General features: G+C 39.3%; 2 protein-coding genes across 2 annotated transcripts; both read left to right on the forward strand.

Annotated features, from left to right (window-relative positions):
• The first annotated feature begins 6799 nt into the window (after positions 1-6799).
• Positions 6800-17787, forward strand: LOC113161360 (B-cell receptor CD22-like). The gene is made up of 10 exons (XM_026358898.1): positions 6800-7034; positions 7213-7527; positions 7606-7839; positions 15207-15311; positions 15668-15886; positions 16222-16539; positions 16775-17032; positions 17172-17265; positions 17359-17424; positions 17511-17787. Exons 1-9 carry the CDS (start codon positions 6983-6985, stop codon positions 17378-17380), a joined length of 1617 nt encoding a protein of 538 aa, XP_026214683.1. The 5' UTR covers positions 6800-6982; the 3' UTR covers positions 17381-17424; positions 17511-17787.
• LOC113161361 (sialoadhesin-like) lies at positions 10689-12988 on the forward strand. The gene is made up of 5 exons (XM_026358899.1): positions 10689-11162; positions 11437-11694; positions 12021-12114; positions 12206-12271; positions 12358-12988. Exons 1-4 carry the CDS (start codon positions 11024-11026, stop codon positions 12225-12227), a joined length of 513 nt encoding a protein of 170 aa, XP_026214684.1. The 5' UTR covers positions 10689-11023; the 3' UTR covers positions 12228-12271; positions 12358-12988.
• Positions 17788-18290: the final 503 nt, after the last annotated feature.

Raw genomic sequence — 18290 nt, forward strand, 5'->3', positions numbered from 1 at the left:
AAGAGGCCGCCTGGGTGGTGGGGGAGAGGGGGAGACAGGGGTGGAGAGACAGAGGGGGAGACAGGGGTGGAGAGACAGAGGGGGAGAGAGAGAGAGAGAGAGGGGTGGAGAGACAGAGGGGGAGAGAGAGAGAGAGAGAGAGAGAGAGAGAGAGACACAGGGGGAGAGAGAGAGAGAGTGAGAGATGCCGGAGCAGAGATCCAGCTGTTAACCCTGTGTGTGTGTGTGTGTGTGTGTGTGTGTGTGTGTGTGTGTGTGTGTGTGTGTGTGTGTGTGTGTGTGTGTGTGTGTGTGACTGAAATAAAGTGAAAAACAATAATAATAATAATAATAATAATAATAATAATAATAATAATAATAATAATAATAATAGTTTATTAGACTGTAAATATGTGTTGTCAAAAATCCAGCTAGTTGTAATAAATTGTAAATATAATGTATTTGATGGTGATTATAAGAAAGTTCTAGTTCTGTATTATGAATTACATCAGTGAATATGCCCCCAACTTCAAATATGTCTGTGTATTTACATCTTGACTATTATTATTATTCCTGTGTTGTCATAACTATAAAAGGTCATTCCATATTAGCTTACGGTTTGAGTAAAGGGTTAAATGTTCAGCTGTTATATTTGAGGTCAGGTTGAGGGCCAGGGAATTCATAATCATGTGTGTGTGTGTCATCTTCTGTTATCTTCTCTGGCCTCCAGATGTTATGGTCATGAATTGTGCAGCATGGAGAGAAAACCAGCAGAGCAGCAAGAGGACAGTGTCTCCAGCTGGAAATGAGTCTCTGGGCATGGTAAATTAGTACAACTTCATAATCAGGCTGGTATGTAATAGAATGTATGTGAAAATCTGCTGTATGATATTGTAGCACAGTGTTTAAATGTGTGTTTATTTGATCGTTCTTTCTAATAGTTCAACTGCAAAGATAAGACAAGAGGCAGTTTTCAAAGTCCTCTACACACAGGATACAAATTCAGCAAAGGTGCAATTGCTGAAAATAGTTTATTGTTAAGGAAGTTATGATGACATCTGCTGGTCACTAACCTACTTGGTATAATAAAAAAACACAGCTTGACCAAATGTGCACCAAAATCTAGAGTTTGTCCGTGACCACAAGCCTTCATTTATTAACCTGACCGTTGTTTCTACCACATATCAGCTTCTTCAGTTAATATTAAACTCTTAAAAAGAGCTCATCATGAAAGTACTGACATGACAAATTGTTAATCACAAGAATTTTTAAAGTTACAATGAAAATGTGAAAACATATTAAATAGATCATCATATAATCAGTGTAGATCAGTAATAATAATATATATTATATATTATTATAACAATAATAATAATAATAAGTAACAGTAATAAGCGACTTAATTTTGACTTTGTTAATAATTTACTCACTGCTTAATTAGATTTAAACAAAGCAATATGAATGTTACATTATGTCCTATGGAGAAAATTTGATAAACTGCTTTCTTTCCTTCGCGGTCATTCAGACAAACAGTCCAAGGTTTATTACCAAGGTTGACCCGCCCCATATATGTCATTTTTCACGTCTCCTCGTTGGCAACAGCTTTCAAGGTTCATGACCTGTACGAAGTCTGTACAGGTCACTTTCAGAGCCAACAGAGACACTTTATGATGACACATTATTATTAGGAGAAGTAGAAATATTTTATTCAGTCGAATTTATCTTGAATAGACTCAATGTGTGTGTGAGTTTGTGTAATATTCACACCTCTTACAACTCCTCCTATACCTGCATTAAATGGAGGAAAGGGCGTTAAGTTAGATGCATCACCTGATAAATACTTAAAGATACAGCAGCTGGCACCAGATTAAAATGCAAAGACATCAGTTAGGGTTAAGTAACGTGTACTATGTGTTTAAACAAGACTCTGTTAGTGGTACGGTTTTGATTCTTCACCTCCAGCAGCCATGGCCGGAGGCGTTACTATGCTTTCAGGTCGAGAGTCTCATTCTTGTGAATGTGGACTTTCAGGAATGCCTTGAGAATAATTCTACAAATTTGACACAAACATCTACTTGGAGATGAGGACAAACTAGTTTGGAGAGAAATGCAACTGCAATGCAGTAATTGCTGTTTGAGTACATTCTTCTAAGTGTGTGAGTGTCATGAAAGCTAAGCTGCTCAGCTACACATCACACTGCAAGCAAATAATGGTTCTCTGTGCCCTTTGATAATTACAGGTATATTCAGAGTAAAGTCTCAGGAGATGGGTTTCGTACAAAGCACAACATATCTGACGGTGGTGAATTCACTCTAACAATCTATGATATGAGGAAAAGTGATGAAGTTCTACTGTGCAACTGGCCTGTACAGCTGAACATTGTGTATTAAACAAGTAAGACCTTGTCCAGGATAAACTTGTCATGGTTCCAGCCTCCTTGCTGCCTGGCTTTTCCCAAAGCACTTATTGGGCAACTTCCTGTTTCCTCCTCCCAGCCTGATTACTTCCACTCACCTGATTGATTGCACCTGGTTTCCCCCAGACTACATAAACAGACCTGTTAACCTTTCTCAGTGGTCAGATAGTCTAACCTTGACTACTGAACATTATCCAGCGTTTCATTGCGACTGACTTATTTCGGACTCTGCCTGCCCTGGACACTGTCTCTAAGCTGACCTACTGGTGCTGTGAGTTCTGCTTACTCCCCGTCATTCCCCCTGCTCAGAGTACCATACCTGAACCTGTCTCTGTGCGATTCCTTTCAGACCTACTTAACCTGAACCGGCTTCCCATCTACCGTTCTTTCACTTGAGTTTTGTCCCCTGATCTGTTCTCTCCCTGACAGATCCTTTGTTATTCATGGACTGTCTATTCTGTTGTGGATTTTGCCTGCTGAACTTCCCTTTAACCCTTCTCTCTGTGTATGACCTGGATCGTCTTACAACCTTTGTTATTAGCCTCACTGACTCAAATGTTGCAACTCTCTCCCTGCATTTGAATTTGGCCTACTCTTGTCTGAACTGCCTAATTGTTTATGACACTAAACTTCCCATATCAATCTGTTTTTGAACTCTGTTAAGAATCTGACTTATCTCTGGCCATGGGGTCCTTCATCCAGCTTATGACAAAACTCTTATCAGATGGACGTTGCCTGACATAACACGTCTGAAGACAGTCAACCCACTTTAATAATTAATGTTCTAAAAGAGAGTTTTGCAAACTGCTGCAGAGAGAATTCAGATGTCAATCCAGTGGAACTAAGCTCCAGGTTGCAGGTACATTGGCTGCCGGGTATTTATTATGTTGACGATAACCAGTGTTGGGGAGTTTTTAATTACAGAATTAAACCAGTAGTTTTGTTGGGCTGGGGACTTTTTTTGCCTATATTTCCTGTCTGCCTCTCCACTGTCAAAACTGTAAAGACAGAAAATGTTTATTCAAAGAAAAGTTTAAAGTAAATTTCACATTTACTTTATTAACTTGATTATTTTATTACAAAATGATTAGTAATTATTTTAGTAGTTTTAACCCTATACAGGCCACTCGTTTAAATACTTGGAAATTCAAAGTTTGAACCCTAAACCATTATTAGAGGATATTCCAAAACTTTATTTTACTTTTATAACGTTTATCAACATGTGCAAAATTATTTATTTTCTCCAAATGTGTTCTTTCTTGAGCTACTGATACTGGTGCTTCTAAATATCACACACAAATCAAAGTCTAGTTTATCTAGAACAAATTTGAAGCTTTTTTTTTTTACTTTGCATAAAAATGACCAGTGTCAGACATCGTAGTGTACTATGATGTCTGATGCCTTCCTATTCAAACAGCAGGCCGCTCTGGCGACCCCATTTGGTGACAATTATTATGACACAGAAGTTACCAAACATGGTTTCCTGTCCGATGGGATAGGGTTAAGTAGATTTCTAGGAGAGCGTTGCTCTCTCTCTCAACTTCTTTCAGTGTGAAGTAGTAGCTTTCAAAGCTGTGCTTTCAAAGTAGCTTCCCCAGCAGTAGTAATATCATACTGCAAGTACTGTACTCAGACTCTGCAGCCTACATCTGGTACAGGAACAGAGAGTTTCTGTATGAGGACTGGTCTCCCTGGTACCAAGAGCTGGTCAGCAGTGATAAAGCAGTCACATACTCCTGTGCTTTCACAAGCTCAATCTCAGTGGATAAGTGATGATACGATGCTGCCAAACCTCAGGCTGAATTTATAAACCTAAGAAAAACGGAGAGTTTCCAATTAGAAAATACTAAAATCAGTTAAATGACATTTGGCACCTGTTGATCAGTCTCTCTCGTCCAGCAAGAACAGCTAGTTTTATATTTTAGGTAGTCATCACTGCTGCCACTGTATGTTATAGTAAAATAAGCTCTCACTGGGCCTTGATGCTGTACCTTAGGTTTAGTATTTTCCTGCAGGTTAGTTTACTCAGACAAAGAGAAGTTTCAAACTTCATATAACGTGTTTTTTTTCCAACTATCTTTCAAGACTGAAAGTGACTGAAAAGTTATTCCTTCTGCAGCAATGATAAAGGGTCAGCGAGTCACACTGACCTGCAGCACCAGCTGTCCACTGACAAACAACACAAACTACGCTTGGTGCTTGAACTGTCAACCTCAATCACATTATTATGACTCATACACATTCACTGTTCATGTACTGTTCTTTGGTTGTGTAAAGCTGCTTTGTGACAATGTCAATTGTAAAAAGCGCTCTACAAATAAAATTGAATTGAATTGAATTGAACCTCTGACCCTGCCACAGAGCCAAGGAAACACCTGGTTCTTGACCCAGTCAGCATGCAGGAAGATAGTCCTGTTCAGTCAAAACCCACAACATCAGCTCTTCCAAGGGCACTCACACTGTCCAAGAGGAGTATAGCTTTTTAATTAAACTAAACTTTTTTTTTTTTGTCATCTAGGACCTGTCTTTTGTCATATTCTTTTACCATTTGCCTGTTAACCTATATCCATCTATCTCTGGTTCTAGAAAAGATAAAATCAGTGTGATCGGATTAAAAGGAAGACCCTGGGTTTCGACAATAATCTTTAGAAAGGAACCGTGATGTGCAGTTTATGGTGAACCATGATATAAGATGATACAGAGCTTTGGTCATCCAACTCACTTTTTGACCTAACAGTCAAGGCCTGAAAGCTTTAAAACAAATGTCTACAACAAATTGGCTTGACCGGTTGAAAAGCTGTTTGTAACTTGAATGTTGTATTTACAAATCATCAGAAACATACATTTCAATGCTGTAAATAAAGGAACATCATTTGGTATCTGATGGCAGATGTTTGGAATAAACTTGATGACATGGCTGTACGTGCAGTCGCATTTCTTAAAACCCCAAGTGGTTAAAAAATGCAACTGTCATGTTTTACTATTCTTTCCATTTAATTTTTTGTGTGTTGCTACTGTATTAGCTCTGCAGTAAAAATGTCAAATATTCTAGTACAATTTTCTGTTTAAGGGTTGTACAGTCTGTGCTCTTTGACACCCTACAAAGGCTATAAGAGCTAAACTTTCAACTTTGATTTAAGGAAGCAGAACTGATTTACAACAATCAGTAAAGGGGGTGAACTGAACCCTGGAAATCTGCGGTGTATGGTGTCCAGTACACCATGCAGCTGTCTTCCCTGAGAGAGAGAGAACTTAAATTTTAGTTAAAGTTGCTGCTTACACAGTAAATAAACACTCATTTTAAATGGGTTTGAAATGTCCATAATTCAATTCAATTCAATTTTATTTGTATAGCGCTTTTTACAATTGACATTGTCACAAAGCAGCTTTACACAACCAAAGAACAGTACAAGAACAGTGAATGTGTATGAATCTACTGTTCTACTGCCAAAAAACACTGACACAGTTGATGTTGCATAGCTGTTAGGCACCTCAGTTTTTATCATTTTCTTGGAATGAGCTCCCAGACCACAACACGTATCAACACACTGAAGTACAAATTTATATCTCATTTCATCTTCACTTGTTGATAAAATGAAACCACAAATTACTTATCTGGAAGTTGAGTCATGGCAACTGGACTTCCTTTAGTTAGTTGAAACGTTTCGCTACTCATCCAAGTAGCTTCTTCAGTCTGAACATAGTTGGTTAGAGACCACAAATATGTGCTCCAAGACTGGTTTCACTCCACCCCTTGCCCTGAATAGGCTCGTTAGGTGAAACAAAAGATGGGGGAGATGTGAAGGATGTGATGGTCACACCTCTGCCCACCCCCTCTTAACACTTAAGTGGGTCGTTAACTGGTTCTAGCCTTTTTCAGGATAGATGAAAAAGCAGCATGATAAATAGAAGACAGGTTGTGTCTAAGTCCTCCACCTGTGTTGAGAGAGGGAGTGTTGATTTGCTCATGCAAGGCTCCCCTCACCTGTCCTCTTTGTCCAATATTTGAACGTTAAAATATTGGACAAAGAGGACAAGTGACTCAACTTCCAGATAACTTAATATATTATATATATTAATATTTATTAATTCACAACATTTCAGTCTCTTTGACTTTCCTCAAGTCTCCAGAAAAGGAATAACATTGTTTCTAGAGACACACAATAATCAAGCTAGTGACCACAATGACCTTAAGTTTGAAATTTACAGAGAAATGTCACGTACTGCAGATGTATAATCATATATATCATATCATATATCTGTTGAAAGATTGTAAAAATGTGACATTCAATAAATATTTTCAAACACGCTTATCGTACACTTCAGAATAAGCTGATCACTGAAAGAGGAAGGAAGAGACTTGTTGATGTCAGATCTGCATGCTTTTTGTCCACAACCCTCTCTTTGCCTGTTCTGTCATTTGCCTAGGCTTTCTTCAAAGATTGCTGTTGCCTTTAAGCGGTGAGACAGTTTTTCCATATTTTATAAATAGTTTAGTTATAAATCCATTTGCTGTTGTTGAAAAAACCCGACACGATCAATCAGTCAATTTTCTAAGTAGAGACTGAAGGACTGTAACAGCTGAGATGTTTGCAGAAGCCGGATACGTGTTCATGGGTTTCATCCTGTACAGCTCAGGTATGAATAACTGTTGATCTCTAGAAAGATAATGACTGTTGGTACTGATGTTGACAAAGATTGGACACAACTGAAGACATTATGAAAATTAAATAAATAATTATATAATTAATTAAGTGTCATAATCATACTCTAAATATATCTCTCAGGATTTTTTCTAATAAAATCTTCTGTTTAGTTCCTGTTAATAAGGTTTATGGACGTGTGAACAGCATCGCTGTCTTAAGAGGTTCATCAGTGGAGCTACCGTGCTCAGCTGAACATCCCACTTCAAGTATGAAATGGTACACTGTTTACGAGAATAACTCTGTCTATGTCCCGAATGAGTTATCTGCAGATGGATATAATGCAACGTACAAAGTAAGTGAAGACAGTAACTTCACTCTAACGATCAACAATCTAGAAGAGAGTGATGCAAAGTTTTACTGCTGCAGAGAGAATATAGATGAACCAAAGCTCTGCTGGCTCAACAGGACTGAGCTCTATGTTGCAGGTACAGAGACTGCCGTGTGTTAATTGTTTGTGAGTAGTATCTGTATTTAAATTCCTCTCTCATACACCATCACCTCAGACCTGCAGGTAAAAGTGATTCCTGCCACAGAGGGACAGTCAGTAACATTGATGTGCCGCACCAGTTATCCTCTGACTGAAACCCCTGCAGCCTACATCTGGTACAGGAACAGAGAGTTTCTCTATGAGGACTGGTCTCCCTGGTACCAAGAGCTGGTCAACAGTGATGAAACAGTCACTTACTCCTGTGCTATCAAAGGCTACGTGGATCTCAGAGCCCCTGAAGTCTCAGTGGGTGAGTGATCACATCACAGAATCCTTGGCTTGATGGCAAACTGGAAATTGACTTGTTTTATTTTTTCAACAATATAATTACTCAATGTGATGTGTTTCTATCTAGATAATGTCACAGTCTGCCTGCTTTAAAGTGACATATTCTAAAGGGCGGATGTGTTCGTACCAAAAGAAACCAGTGGATGAGCCCTGCTCCATCACATATCCCAGAGGTTCAGGTTTCCATAAATATACAGACACACTAATGACATGAAACATAAATGATATTCAAATGTTTGGGGTCACTTTGTTTTTTTTCTTGTTTTCCATGATAACATCATGTTTTTAGCTGTGCTAACATAACTACAAAAGGGTTTCGTAATGATCGATTGGCTTTTTAAATTGATAAACACAATTTGCCCCAAAGAACACAGGCTTCTGTTCGACCATGTAGAAAATGTATTAAATGCATTTCTGTCAAAAACAAATAAATCTCTGAGTGACTCCAAACGTTTGATGGTACTGTTTGAATTAAAATAAGAATAAAATTAATTAAAATGATCAAACAAGTGTTTTCCCTCTTCCAACAGATTTACACGTTCACATATCTCAATCACGCAGAATGTATTTCACGCTGGAGTGTAACAGCAGCTGTCTCCTGTCTGACCCTCAAATGTCCTATAAATGGTACTGGAACAAAGAATTATACGATTACTGTAAAAGTAAAGACATTATGGCTTTCAAGGTTAATCAGGATGTTGTCTTTTGTGCTATAAGAGGTCATGAAGATCTACTCTCAGCTGAAGTCTGTGAGTATGAACCAGGTCTTAGCCCTTTTTTACTTAAATAGGGTATTTGTATTGTTTTAATGTCTAGTTTTTTTTTTTTATTATAAAACAAATTATTGAACATCATAATTTGAATTATATTCATACACTAATGGAAGTGGCTACCAGAAAAAAAACATGTATGTGATAGCTCCAGTATAAACATTCATTCATTCATTCATTTTCTTCTGCTTATCCGGGGGGGGGGGGGTCGTGGGGGGGGAGCAGCTTAAGCAGAGATGCCCAGACTTCCCTCTCCCTATACACCTCCTCCAGTTTTTCCGGGGGAATACAGAGGCGTTCCCAGGCCAGCCGAGAGACATAGTCCCTCTGACGGGCCTCCGCCCGGTGGGGACATGTCCAGAAAACCTCCCCTGCGAGGCATCCCGGAGCCATCTGAAACAGATGCCCAAGCCACCTCAACTGGCCCCTCTTGATGTAGAGGAGCAGCGGCTCTACTCCGAGCTCCTCCCAGATGACTGAGCTCTTCACCCTATCACTAAGGGTGCGCCCAGCCACTCTACGGAGGAAACTCATTTCGGCCGCTTGTATCCCTCGGGACCTGATTGTAGCTCTCCCGGAGGTGGGAGTTGAGAGAGGGTTCCACCAGACGTTCCCAACAGAACCTCACAATACGTTTGGGTTTGCCAAGTCTATCCAGCTTCCACCTCCGCCACCAGATCCAACTTACCACCAGGTGGTGATCAGTTGACAGCTCAGCCCCTCTCTTCACCCAAGTGTCCAAGACATATGGTCGCAGGTCAGATGACACAACCACAAAGTCGATCATAGACCTCCAACCTAGGGTGTCCTGGTGCCACGTGCACTGATGGACACTCTTATGCTTGAACATGGTGTTCGTTATGGACAAACTGTGACTAGCACAGAAGTCCAATAACAAAACACCACTCAGGTTCAGATCAGGGAGGCCGTTCCTCCTAATCACGCTCCTCAAGGTATCACTGTCATTGCCCACGTGGGCATTGAAAGGTGCTCCCAGTTGGAGCACCTTCCAGTACCCCTTCCAGAGACCCTATGAAAGCCGGGTACTCTACACTCCAATTTGGCACATATGGGCACAAACAACAGTGAGAGACCTATCCCCCTATCCGAAGGAGCAGGGAAACAACTCTCTCGTCCACCGGGGAGAACTCCAACACATGGCAGCTGAGCTGGGGGGCTATAAGCAAGCCCACCCCTGCCCGCCGCCCCTCACCATGGGCAAATCCAGAGTAGAAGAGAGTCCAACCTCTCTCAAGGAGTTGTGTTCCAGAGCCCAGACTGTGTGTGGAAGTGAGCCCGACTATCTCTAGCCGGTACCGCTCAACCTCCAGCACAAGTTCAGGCTCCTTTCCACCCAGTCAGGTGACATTCCATGTCCCAATTGCCAGATTCCTTGTCCAGGGATTGGGTTATCGAGGCACCTCCACAAGGCTGCCACCCAATCCACACTGCACCGACCCCCTATGCTCCTTCCTGCGGGTGGTGGGCCTACAGGAAGTCGGTCCCACATCGCTCCTTCGGGTTGAGCCTGGCCGGGTCCCATGGGAAAGATCCCGGCCACCAAGCGCTCGCCTACGTGCCCCAACCCCGGGCCTAGCTCCAGGGTGGGGCCAATCCGGGCAAAGTAACAGTCCTTGATTTTGTGTTCATCATAAGGGGTTTGTGAACTGCTCTTAGTCTGGCCCGTCGCCTAGGACCTGTTTGCCTTGGGAGACCCTACCAGGGGATTAAGCCCTCGGCAACATAGCTCCTAGGGTCATTCGGACACGCAAACCCCTCCACCACAGTAAGGTGGCAGTTAAAGGAGGGGCCAGTATAAACACCAGAGACAAAAAAAAGTATTATTAACCTAACTATTTATGTTTATTTGGATAGTACATAGAGAAGTTTTAGAAAATGAACGGAGGGAGGCAGGAGATGGGATGTTACAAGCTCCTGGACCACCAGAGGTCTCCAAAACTTAAACCTTTGTAAAGAATTATAATAATATCCCTATCTGCAATAACTTGATTCAATTTGACTTACAATTTGTCTAGGCTTATTTCTCCAGAGCCATTTGTGTAAAAACACATCTCTGAGTCTGCTTTTAGACTAAGTTTGATACTAAAGAGTTATTTTATAAAAAGTTTATACTGGTTCAACTTTAGCCATTAACTAAAGTTTTTAATCTACATTTCAGGCACTGACAAAGACAATTGTTGCAGTGTGAATTATGTCAGCAGGAGAATCTGCGCCCTGGAAGGTTCTTCAGTGAACATTTCAAGTAAATACTCATCCAATCAGTGCCGGCTTCAATACTCTAACACTCTGACATGGCATACAATAAACAGACATATTGAAATCGATGCTGAGGTTTTGACAGAGCAAACTGGTCGGATGGAGTTCTATGACAACATAAAAGATCAGCACACGCTGAGAATATATGACGTGAAGAAGAATGACTCAGCAGAATATGCATTCACAGACACCACATCAAGACAGTTTGTTTTGCCGGGAGTGATTTTAATTGTCACAGGTAATACTCAACTTAAGTACATATACTTTGTGTCTTTTTTCTAACAAAGGATCTATTGTAATGTAAAACATTTGACCTTTCCTAATCTTTTTTTTTTTTTCTACATCAAATTAAAATTTCAAATTTTGCCTGGAGCTTCAGTCACAGGTCAAACATTTTGAATAGTTTTCTTCAAAATGTCTTGTAAAACAGATGTTTTGATGATTGCATGATGTTCTTCATGATGATGTGCTTCATAACAGTGTCTCACAATAATTTACCAACTATCTCTCAGGTCTGAAAGTGACTATGACTCCTTCTGCGGTGGTGACAGAGGGCCAGACAGTCACATTGAGCTGCACTACCAGCTGTCCTCTGACAGATGACACAATCTACACTTGGTATATGAATGGTCGACCTCTGACCCTGACAGAGAGCCAAACCAAACACTTGATTTTAGACCCAGTCAGCACTGAACATGAAGGCAGTTACTTCTGTACTGTCATGAATTCCCAAAACATCAGCTCATCTGAAGAGAATCTCACAGTGAAAGGTGAGTGTGCCTTCAGATTTAAAACTGATTTACTTCTTCTACAACTGTCTCAAAGAGTATGAACTAACATCAATTTCCATAATTCACTCACTGTATGAACTGTGAGTTCTACAGTAGAAAAATGGTCCAATGGTGCTATTAAAGCAGCAGGTTGCTATAACCTTTTCTATTCACTAGGGATATTTCATTTACATATGACAGAAGGTAAATAAAGTCTCAGTAAATACAACAGACAGACACTTTAATCTGAAGACGATATATGATTCTATTTTCAGTTAATTTTATGTTGCACTAGTAACTTGCATGGCACATGAATCTTTCCCCAGCTCGGGATAAATCAATTATGATCCTGAATTCAGTAAAAGTGGCTCTGCTATCAATATTAGTGCTGACTGTTGCATCTCTGCTCTGTCTGAATAGGTAAGTTTTTTTGTGTGTACGTGTTTTCATTCCTTGTATTCAAAGTCTTATTGATAAATCGTATGCATCACTACTTACCTCTAACATCCAGGAAGAAGGAAACGATGACCTAAACCACCAAGCTGGTTGACAAGTGACAACGTATAAAAATGGATGCGTGAGTACAAAGGTCTATGCCAAGAAAGTGTTTGTTGTGTGTCCATGTGCTTCCCTTCTCATTCATCTGATTTCTTTGTGCTTAAGGTGGACTCACTGTGTGAGAGCATCACACTCAGAAAGCTGCAGCACAGGGAGAATCTGCTGAGCTGCAGCAATATGCTTTGTAAGGATAATGAAATAAACCTACAAAAAATGGAAGAAACCTTGGGAATATATTTTATACATATTTATGATAAGGGAAAATGTTGAGAGGCAAATAGCACTGCAAAGGAAGATAAAAATATTTACCCCCAATCTTTTGGGATTTCTACTGCAGCTGGATGCAAGGCTGTTATCTTCAGTTTAGTCCCACATCTGTGCTTTAAGGTCTACTACACAAAGGTCTAATGTTTAGAATAATCTTTTGTTTCTGTTGTTTGTCATACTTTGCTCAGGCCTTTCTGTTTATAGCTTGCATCTTCTCTATGTAGGTTCACTGGAGACCAAAGTGCTCTTTGTCTACATCTATGTGTCAGCCTTGTAATAGACTGGAAATTTGTTCTGGGTGTACCCCACCTCCCACCCAATATTAGTTAACATTAATGTCTGATATGCATGGTCAGATATCTATATTATAATGCCTAAAGGATTATAAGACTGCTAATGTGCTTGTGTTTTAATTGTCTTGTGTATTATAGTCTTATTTTTTACATGTAATTCTGTGAATCAATTCTAAATAAACCATTTTACTGCAGACATGAGATTTTAAATGTCAATCTGTTTAAGTTTGGCTTTCTTCCTACTGAGCATGAAAACATTAACATGTTAGCAACCTGTGACTAAAAGTATTATCAGCTGCGACTTGCATCACTCTTGCACCACAAACTGTATCTGTATCACAATCTATAACATGAGCGACAGAAAAAAGGTTGAGACAGTGCAACTTCAGTTTGCAGCTCAAATGAGGTGTTGTTTACCACTGATGGTCCCAAATACTTAGGTCTTGTTTTCCTTATTATTTTTTGCACATTATGTTTATACTTTTCTTTTCATGCCAGATTTAAAGTGCACTAGAAGATAAAGAAGTCTTATCTAATAAAATGTGCCTGGAACACGTCCCTAATGATGTATAAACATTCAGAAAGGGAAAAATACTTTCCACCTTTACTTGCTTCAGTAGCACTTTTTTACTGATAACTATATTTACTGTTAACTATATTGAGTTACTTCAAAGAGTATTCTTCTCTACACACTCATGATGAAGATTATTTCTGTCAGTTCTTTTCGGTATTCTGATGAACATTTTGAGATCGTGGACAGTACACAACACTGTTTTGCCACAGTTAAGTACTTTTGCAAGCTGTACAAATGCTGGCAAACCGGGATTTTTGGTAATTGTGAGGAGAGAATGTGTATCAAATGTATTTCGCCTGACAAAGAAATGTAAAGAAACTCCTGTACACTGTCTCATTTAAGCTGTAATACTTATTAATTCACAACATTTCAGTTTCTTTGACCTTCCTCAAGCTTTAAGAAAAGGAATTCAATTGACCTGTATAACCTCAATCAATTAGAGACACACAATAATCAACCTGGTGAACAGAATCACCTTCAGTTTGAAATTCACAGAGAAATATCACGTACTGCTGATGTATAATCATAAGACAAATATCCGTTGAAAGATTGTAAAAATGTGGCATTCAATAAATATTTTCAAACACGCTTATCGTACCTTTGAGAATGAGCTGATCACTGATAGAGGAAGGAAGAGACCTGTTGATGTCAGATCTGCATGCCACAACCCTCTCTTTGCCTGTTCTGTCATTTGCCTAGGCTTTCTTCAAAGATTGCTGTTGCCTTTAAGCGGTGAAATAGAGTTTCCATATTTTATAAATGGTTTTATTTATACATTCATTTGCTGTTGTTGAAAAAACCCGACACGATCAATCAGTCAATTTTCTAAGTAGAGACTGAAGGACTGTGACAGCTGAGATGTTTGCAGAAGCCGGATACGTGTTCATGGGATTCATCCTGTGCATCTCAGGTATGAATAACTGTTGATCTCTACAAAGATGATGACTGTTGGTACTGATGTTGACAAAGATTGGACACAACTGAAGACATTATGAAAATTAAATAAATAATTATATAATTAATTAAGTGTCATAATCATACTCTAAATATATCTCTCAGGATTTTTTCTAATAAAATCTTCTGTTTAGTTCCTGTTAATAAGGTTTATGGACGTGTGAACAGCATCGCTGTCTTAAGAGGTTCATCTGTGGAGCTACCGTGCTCAGCTGAACATCCCACTTCAAGTATGAAATGGTACACTGTTTACGAGAATAACTCCGTCTATATCCCGAATGAGTTATCTGCAGATGGATATAATGCAACGTACAAAGTAAGTGAAGACAGTAACTTCACTCTAACGATCAACAATCTAGAAGAGAGTGATGCAAAGTTTTACTGCTGCAGAGAGAATATAGATGAACCAAAGCTCTGCTGGCTCAACAGGACTGAGCTCTATGTTGCAGGTACAGAGACTGCCATGCGTAAATTGTTTGTGAGTAGTATCTGTATTTAAATTGCTCTCTCATACACCATCACCTCAGACCTGCAGGTAAAAGTAATTCCTGCCACAGAGGGACAGTCAGTAACATTGATGTGCCGCACCAGTTATCCTCTGACTGAAACCCCTGCAGCCTACATCTGGTACAGGAACAGAGAGTTTCTCTATGAGGACTGGTCTCCCTGGTACCAAGAGCTGGTCAACAGTGATGAAACAGTCACTTACTCCTGTGCTATCAAAGGCTACGAAGATCTCAGAGCCCCTGAAGTCTCAGTGGGTGAGTGATCACATCACAGAATCCTTGGCTTGATGGCAAACTGGAAATTGACTTGTTTTATTTTTTCAACAATATAATTACTCAATGTGATGTATTTCTATCTAGATAATGTCACATCTGCCTGCTTTAAAGTGACATATTCTAAAGGGCGGATGTGTTCGTACCAAAAGAAACCAGTGGATGAGCCCTGCTCCATCACATATCCCAGAGGTTCAGGTTTCCATAAATATACAGACACACTAATGACATGAAACATAAATGCTATTCAAATGTTTGGGGTCACTTTGTTTTTTTCTTGTTTTCCATGATAACATGATGTTTTTAGCTGTGCTAACACAACTACAAAAGGGTTTCGTAATGATCGATTGGCTTTTTAAATTGATAAACACAATTTGCCCCAAAGAACACAGGCTTCTCTTTGACCATGTAGAAAATGTATTAAATGCATTTCTTTCAAAAACAAACAAATCTCTGAGTGACTCCAAACGTTTGATGGTAGTGTTTGAATTAAAATAAGAATAAAATTAATTAAAATTATCAAATAAGTGTTTTCCCTCTTCCAACAGATTTACACGTTCACATATCTCAGTCACGCAGAACGTATTTCACACTGGAGTGTAACAGCAGCTGTCTCCTGTCTGACCCTCAAACGTCCTATAAATGGTACTGGAACAAAGAATTATACGATTACTGTGACAGTCAAGGCATTATGGCTTCTGGGGCTTGTCATGAAGTTGTCTCCTGTGCTATAAGAGGTCATGAAGATCTGCTCTCAGCTGAAGTCTGTGAGTATGAACCAGCTTTTAGCCCTGTTTTACTAAAGTAGGACATTTGTATTGTATACAAATATATATATATTAATGTCTGGGTGCTGAAAAATCATATTTTGAATAATATTCATACACTAATGGAGGTGGCTAACAGAAAAAAACATGTATGTGATAGCTCCAGCATAAACATACTAATAATAATATCCACAATAACTTCATCCATAATCAATTTAGCTTTATTGTCTAGGCTCATTTCTCTATTAAGTTTGATACTAAAGCATTATTTAAAAAAAAAACTTTAGACTGGTTCAACTTTAGCTGTTATTTAAAGTTTTTAATCTACATTTCAGGCACTGACAAAGACAATTGTTGCAGTGTGAATTATGTCAGCAGAAGAATCTGCGCCCTGGAAGGTTCTTCAGTGAACATTTCAAGTAAATACTCATCCTCTAAATGCTTTCTGATATGGCAAAAAATAAAGAGACATATTGAAATCGATGCTGAAGTTTTGACAGAGCAAACTGGTCGGATGGAGTTCTATGACAACATAAAAGACCAGCACATGCTGAGAATATATGACGTGAAGAAGAATGACTCAGCAGAATATGCATTCACAGACACCACATCAAGACAGTTTGTTTTGCCGGGAGTGATTTTAATTGTCACAGGTAATACTCAACTTAAGTACATAATCTTTGTGTCTTTTTTTCTAACAAAGGATCTATTGTAATGTAAAACATTCAAATTTCAAATTTTGCCTGGAGCTTCAGTCACAGGTCAAACCTTTTTAAATAGTTTTCTTCTAAATGTCTTGCAAAACAGATGTTTTGATGATTGCATGATGTTCTTCATGATGATGTGCTTCATAACAGTGTCTCACAATAATTAACAACTATCTCTCAGGTCTGAAAGTGACTATGACTCCTTCTGCGGTGGTGACAGAGGGCCAGACAGTCACATTGAGCTGCACTACCAGCTGTCCTCTGACAGATGACACAATCTACACTTGGTATATGAATGGTCGACCTCTGACCCTGACAGAAAACCAAACCAAACACCTGATTTTAGACCCAGTCAGCACTGAACATGAAGGCAGTTACTTCTGTACTGTCATGAATTCCCAAAACATCAGCTCATCTGAAGAGAATCTCACAGTGAAAGGTGAGTGTGCCTTCAGATTTAAAACAGTTTTACTTCTTCTTCAGACAGACACTTTAATCCTAAAGACAGTGTGTGATTCTATTTTCAGTTCATTTTATGTTGCACTAGTAACTTGCATGGCACATGAATCTTTCCCCAGCTCGGGATAAATCAATTATGATCCTGAATTCAGTAAAAGTGGCTCTGCTATCAATATTAGTGCTGACTGTTCCATCTCTGATCTGTCTGAATAGGTAAGTTTTTGTTTGTGTGTACTTGTTTTCATTCCTTGTATTCAAAGTCTTATTGATAAATCGTATGCATCACTACTTACCTCTAACATCCAGGAAGAAGGAAACGATGACCTAAACCACCAAGCTGGTTGACAAGTGACAACGTATAAAAATGGACGCGTGAGTACAAAGATCTATGCCAAGAAAGTGTTTGTTGTGTGTCCATGTGCTTCTCTTCTCATTCATCTGATTTCTTTGTGCTTAAGGTGGACTCACTGTGTGAGAGCATCACACTCAGACCCATGAAAGCTGCAGCACAGGGAGAACCAGTTTAGTCACACATCTGTGCTTCAAGGTCTACTACACAAAGGTCTAATGTTTAGAAGAATCTTTTGTTTCTGTTGTTTTTCATACTCTGCTCAGGCCTTTCTGTTTATAGCTTGCATCTTCTCTATGTAGGTTCACTGGAGACTAAAGTGCTCTTTGTCTACATCTATGTGTCAGCCTTGTAATAGACTGGAAATTTGTTCTGGGTGTACCCCACCTCCCACCCAATATTAGTTAACACGAATGTCTGATATGCATGGTCAATAAACCATTTTACTGCAAACATGAGATTTTAAATGTCAAGCTGTTTAAGTTTGGCTTTCTTCCTACTGAGCATGGAAACATTTACTTGTTAGCAACCTGTGACTAAAAGTATTATTAGCTGTGACTTGCATCACTCTTGCACCACAAACTGTATCTGTATCACAATCTATAACATGAGCGACTGCACCTTCAGTTTGCAGCTCATATGAAGTGTTGTTTACCACTGATGGTCACAAATATTTAGGTCTGTTTTCCTTATTATTTGTCACACATCATATTTATTCTTTTCTTTTCATGCTAGATGGAATATCTCTATCAAACAGACCATTTCTACTCACACTGAGTCATTCCAAGTGTTCCCCTGCAGATGTCAGGTTTGCTTCCAAATCTTAGTTGCTTGAAAGCTTAGTTGTCCTTATCTGCACACACTGAATATATACTTTATTAAGTATGTG

This window comes from Anabas testudineus, chromosome 1, assembly GCF_900324465.2.
Source record: "Anabas testudineus chromosome 1, fAnaTes1.2, whole genome shotgun sequence".
Lineage (NCBI taxonomy): Eukaryota > Metazoa > Chordata > Actinopteri > Anabantiformes > Anabantidae > Anabas > Anabas testudineus.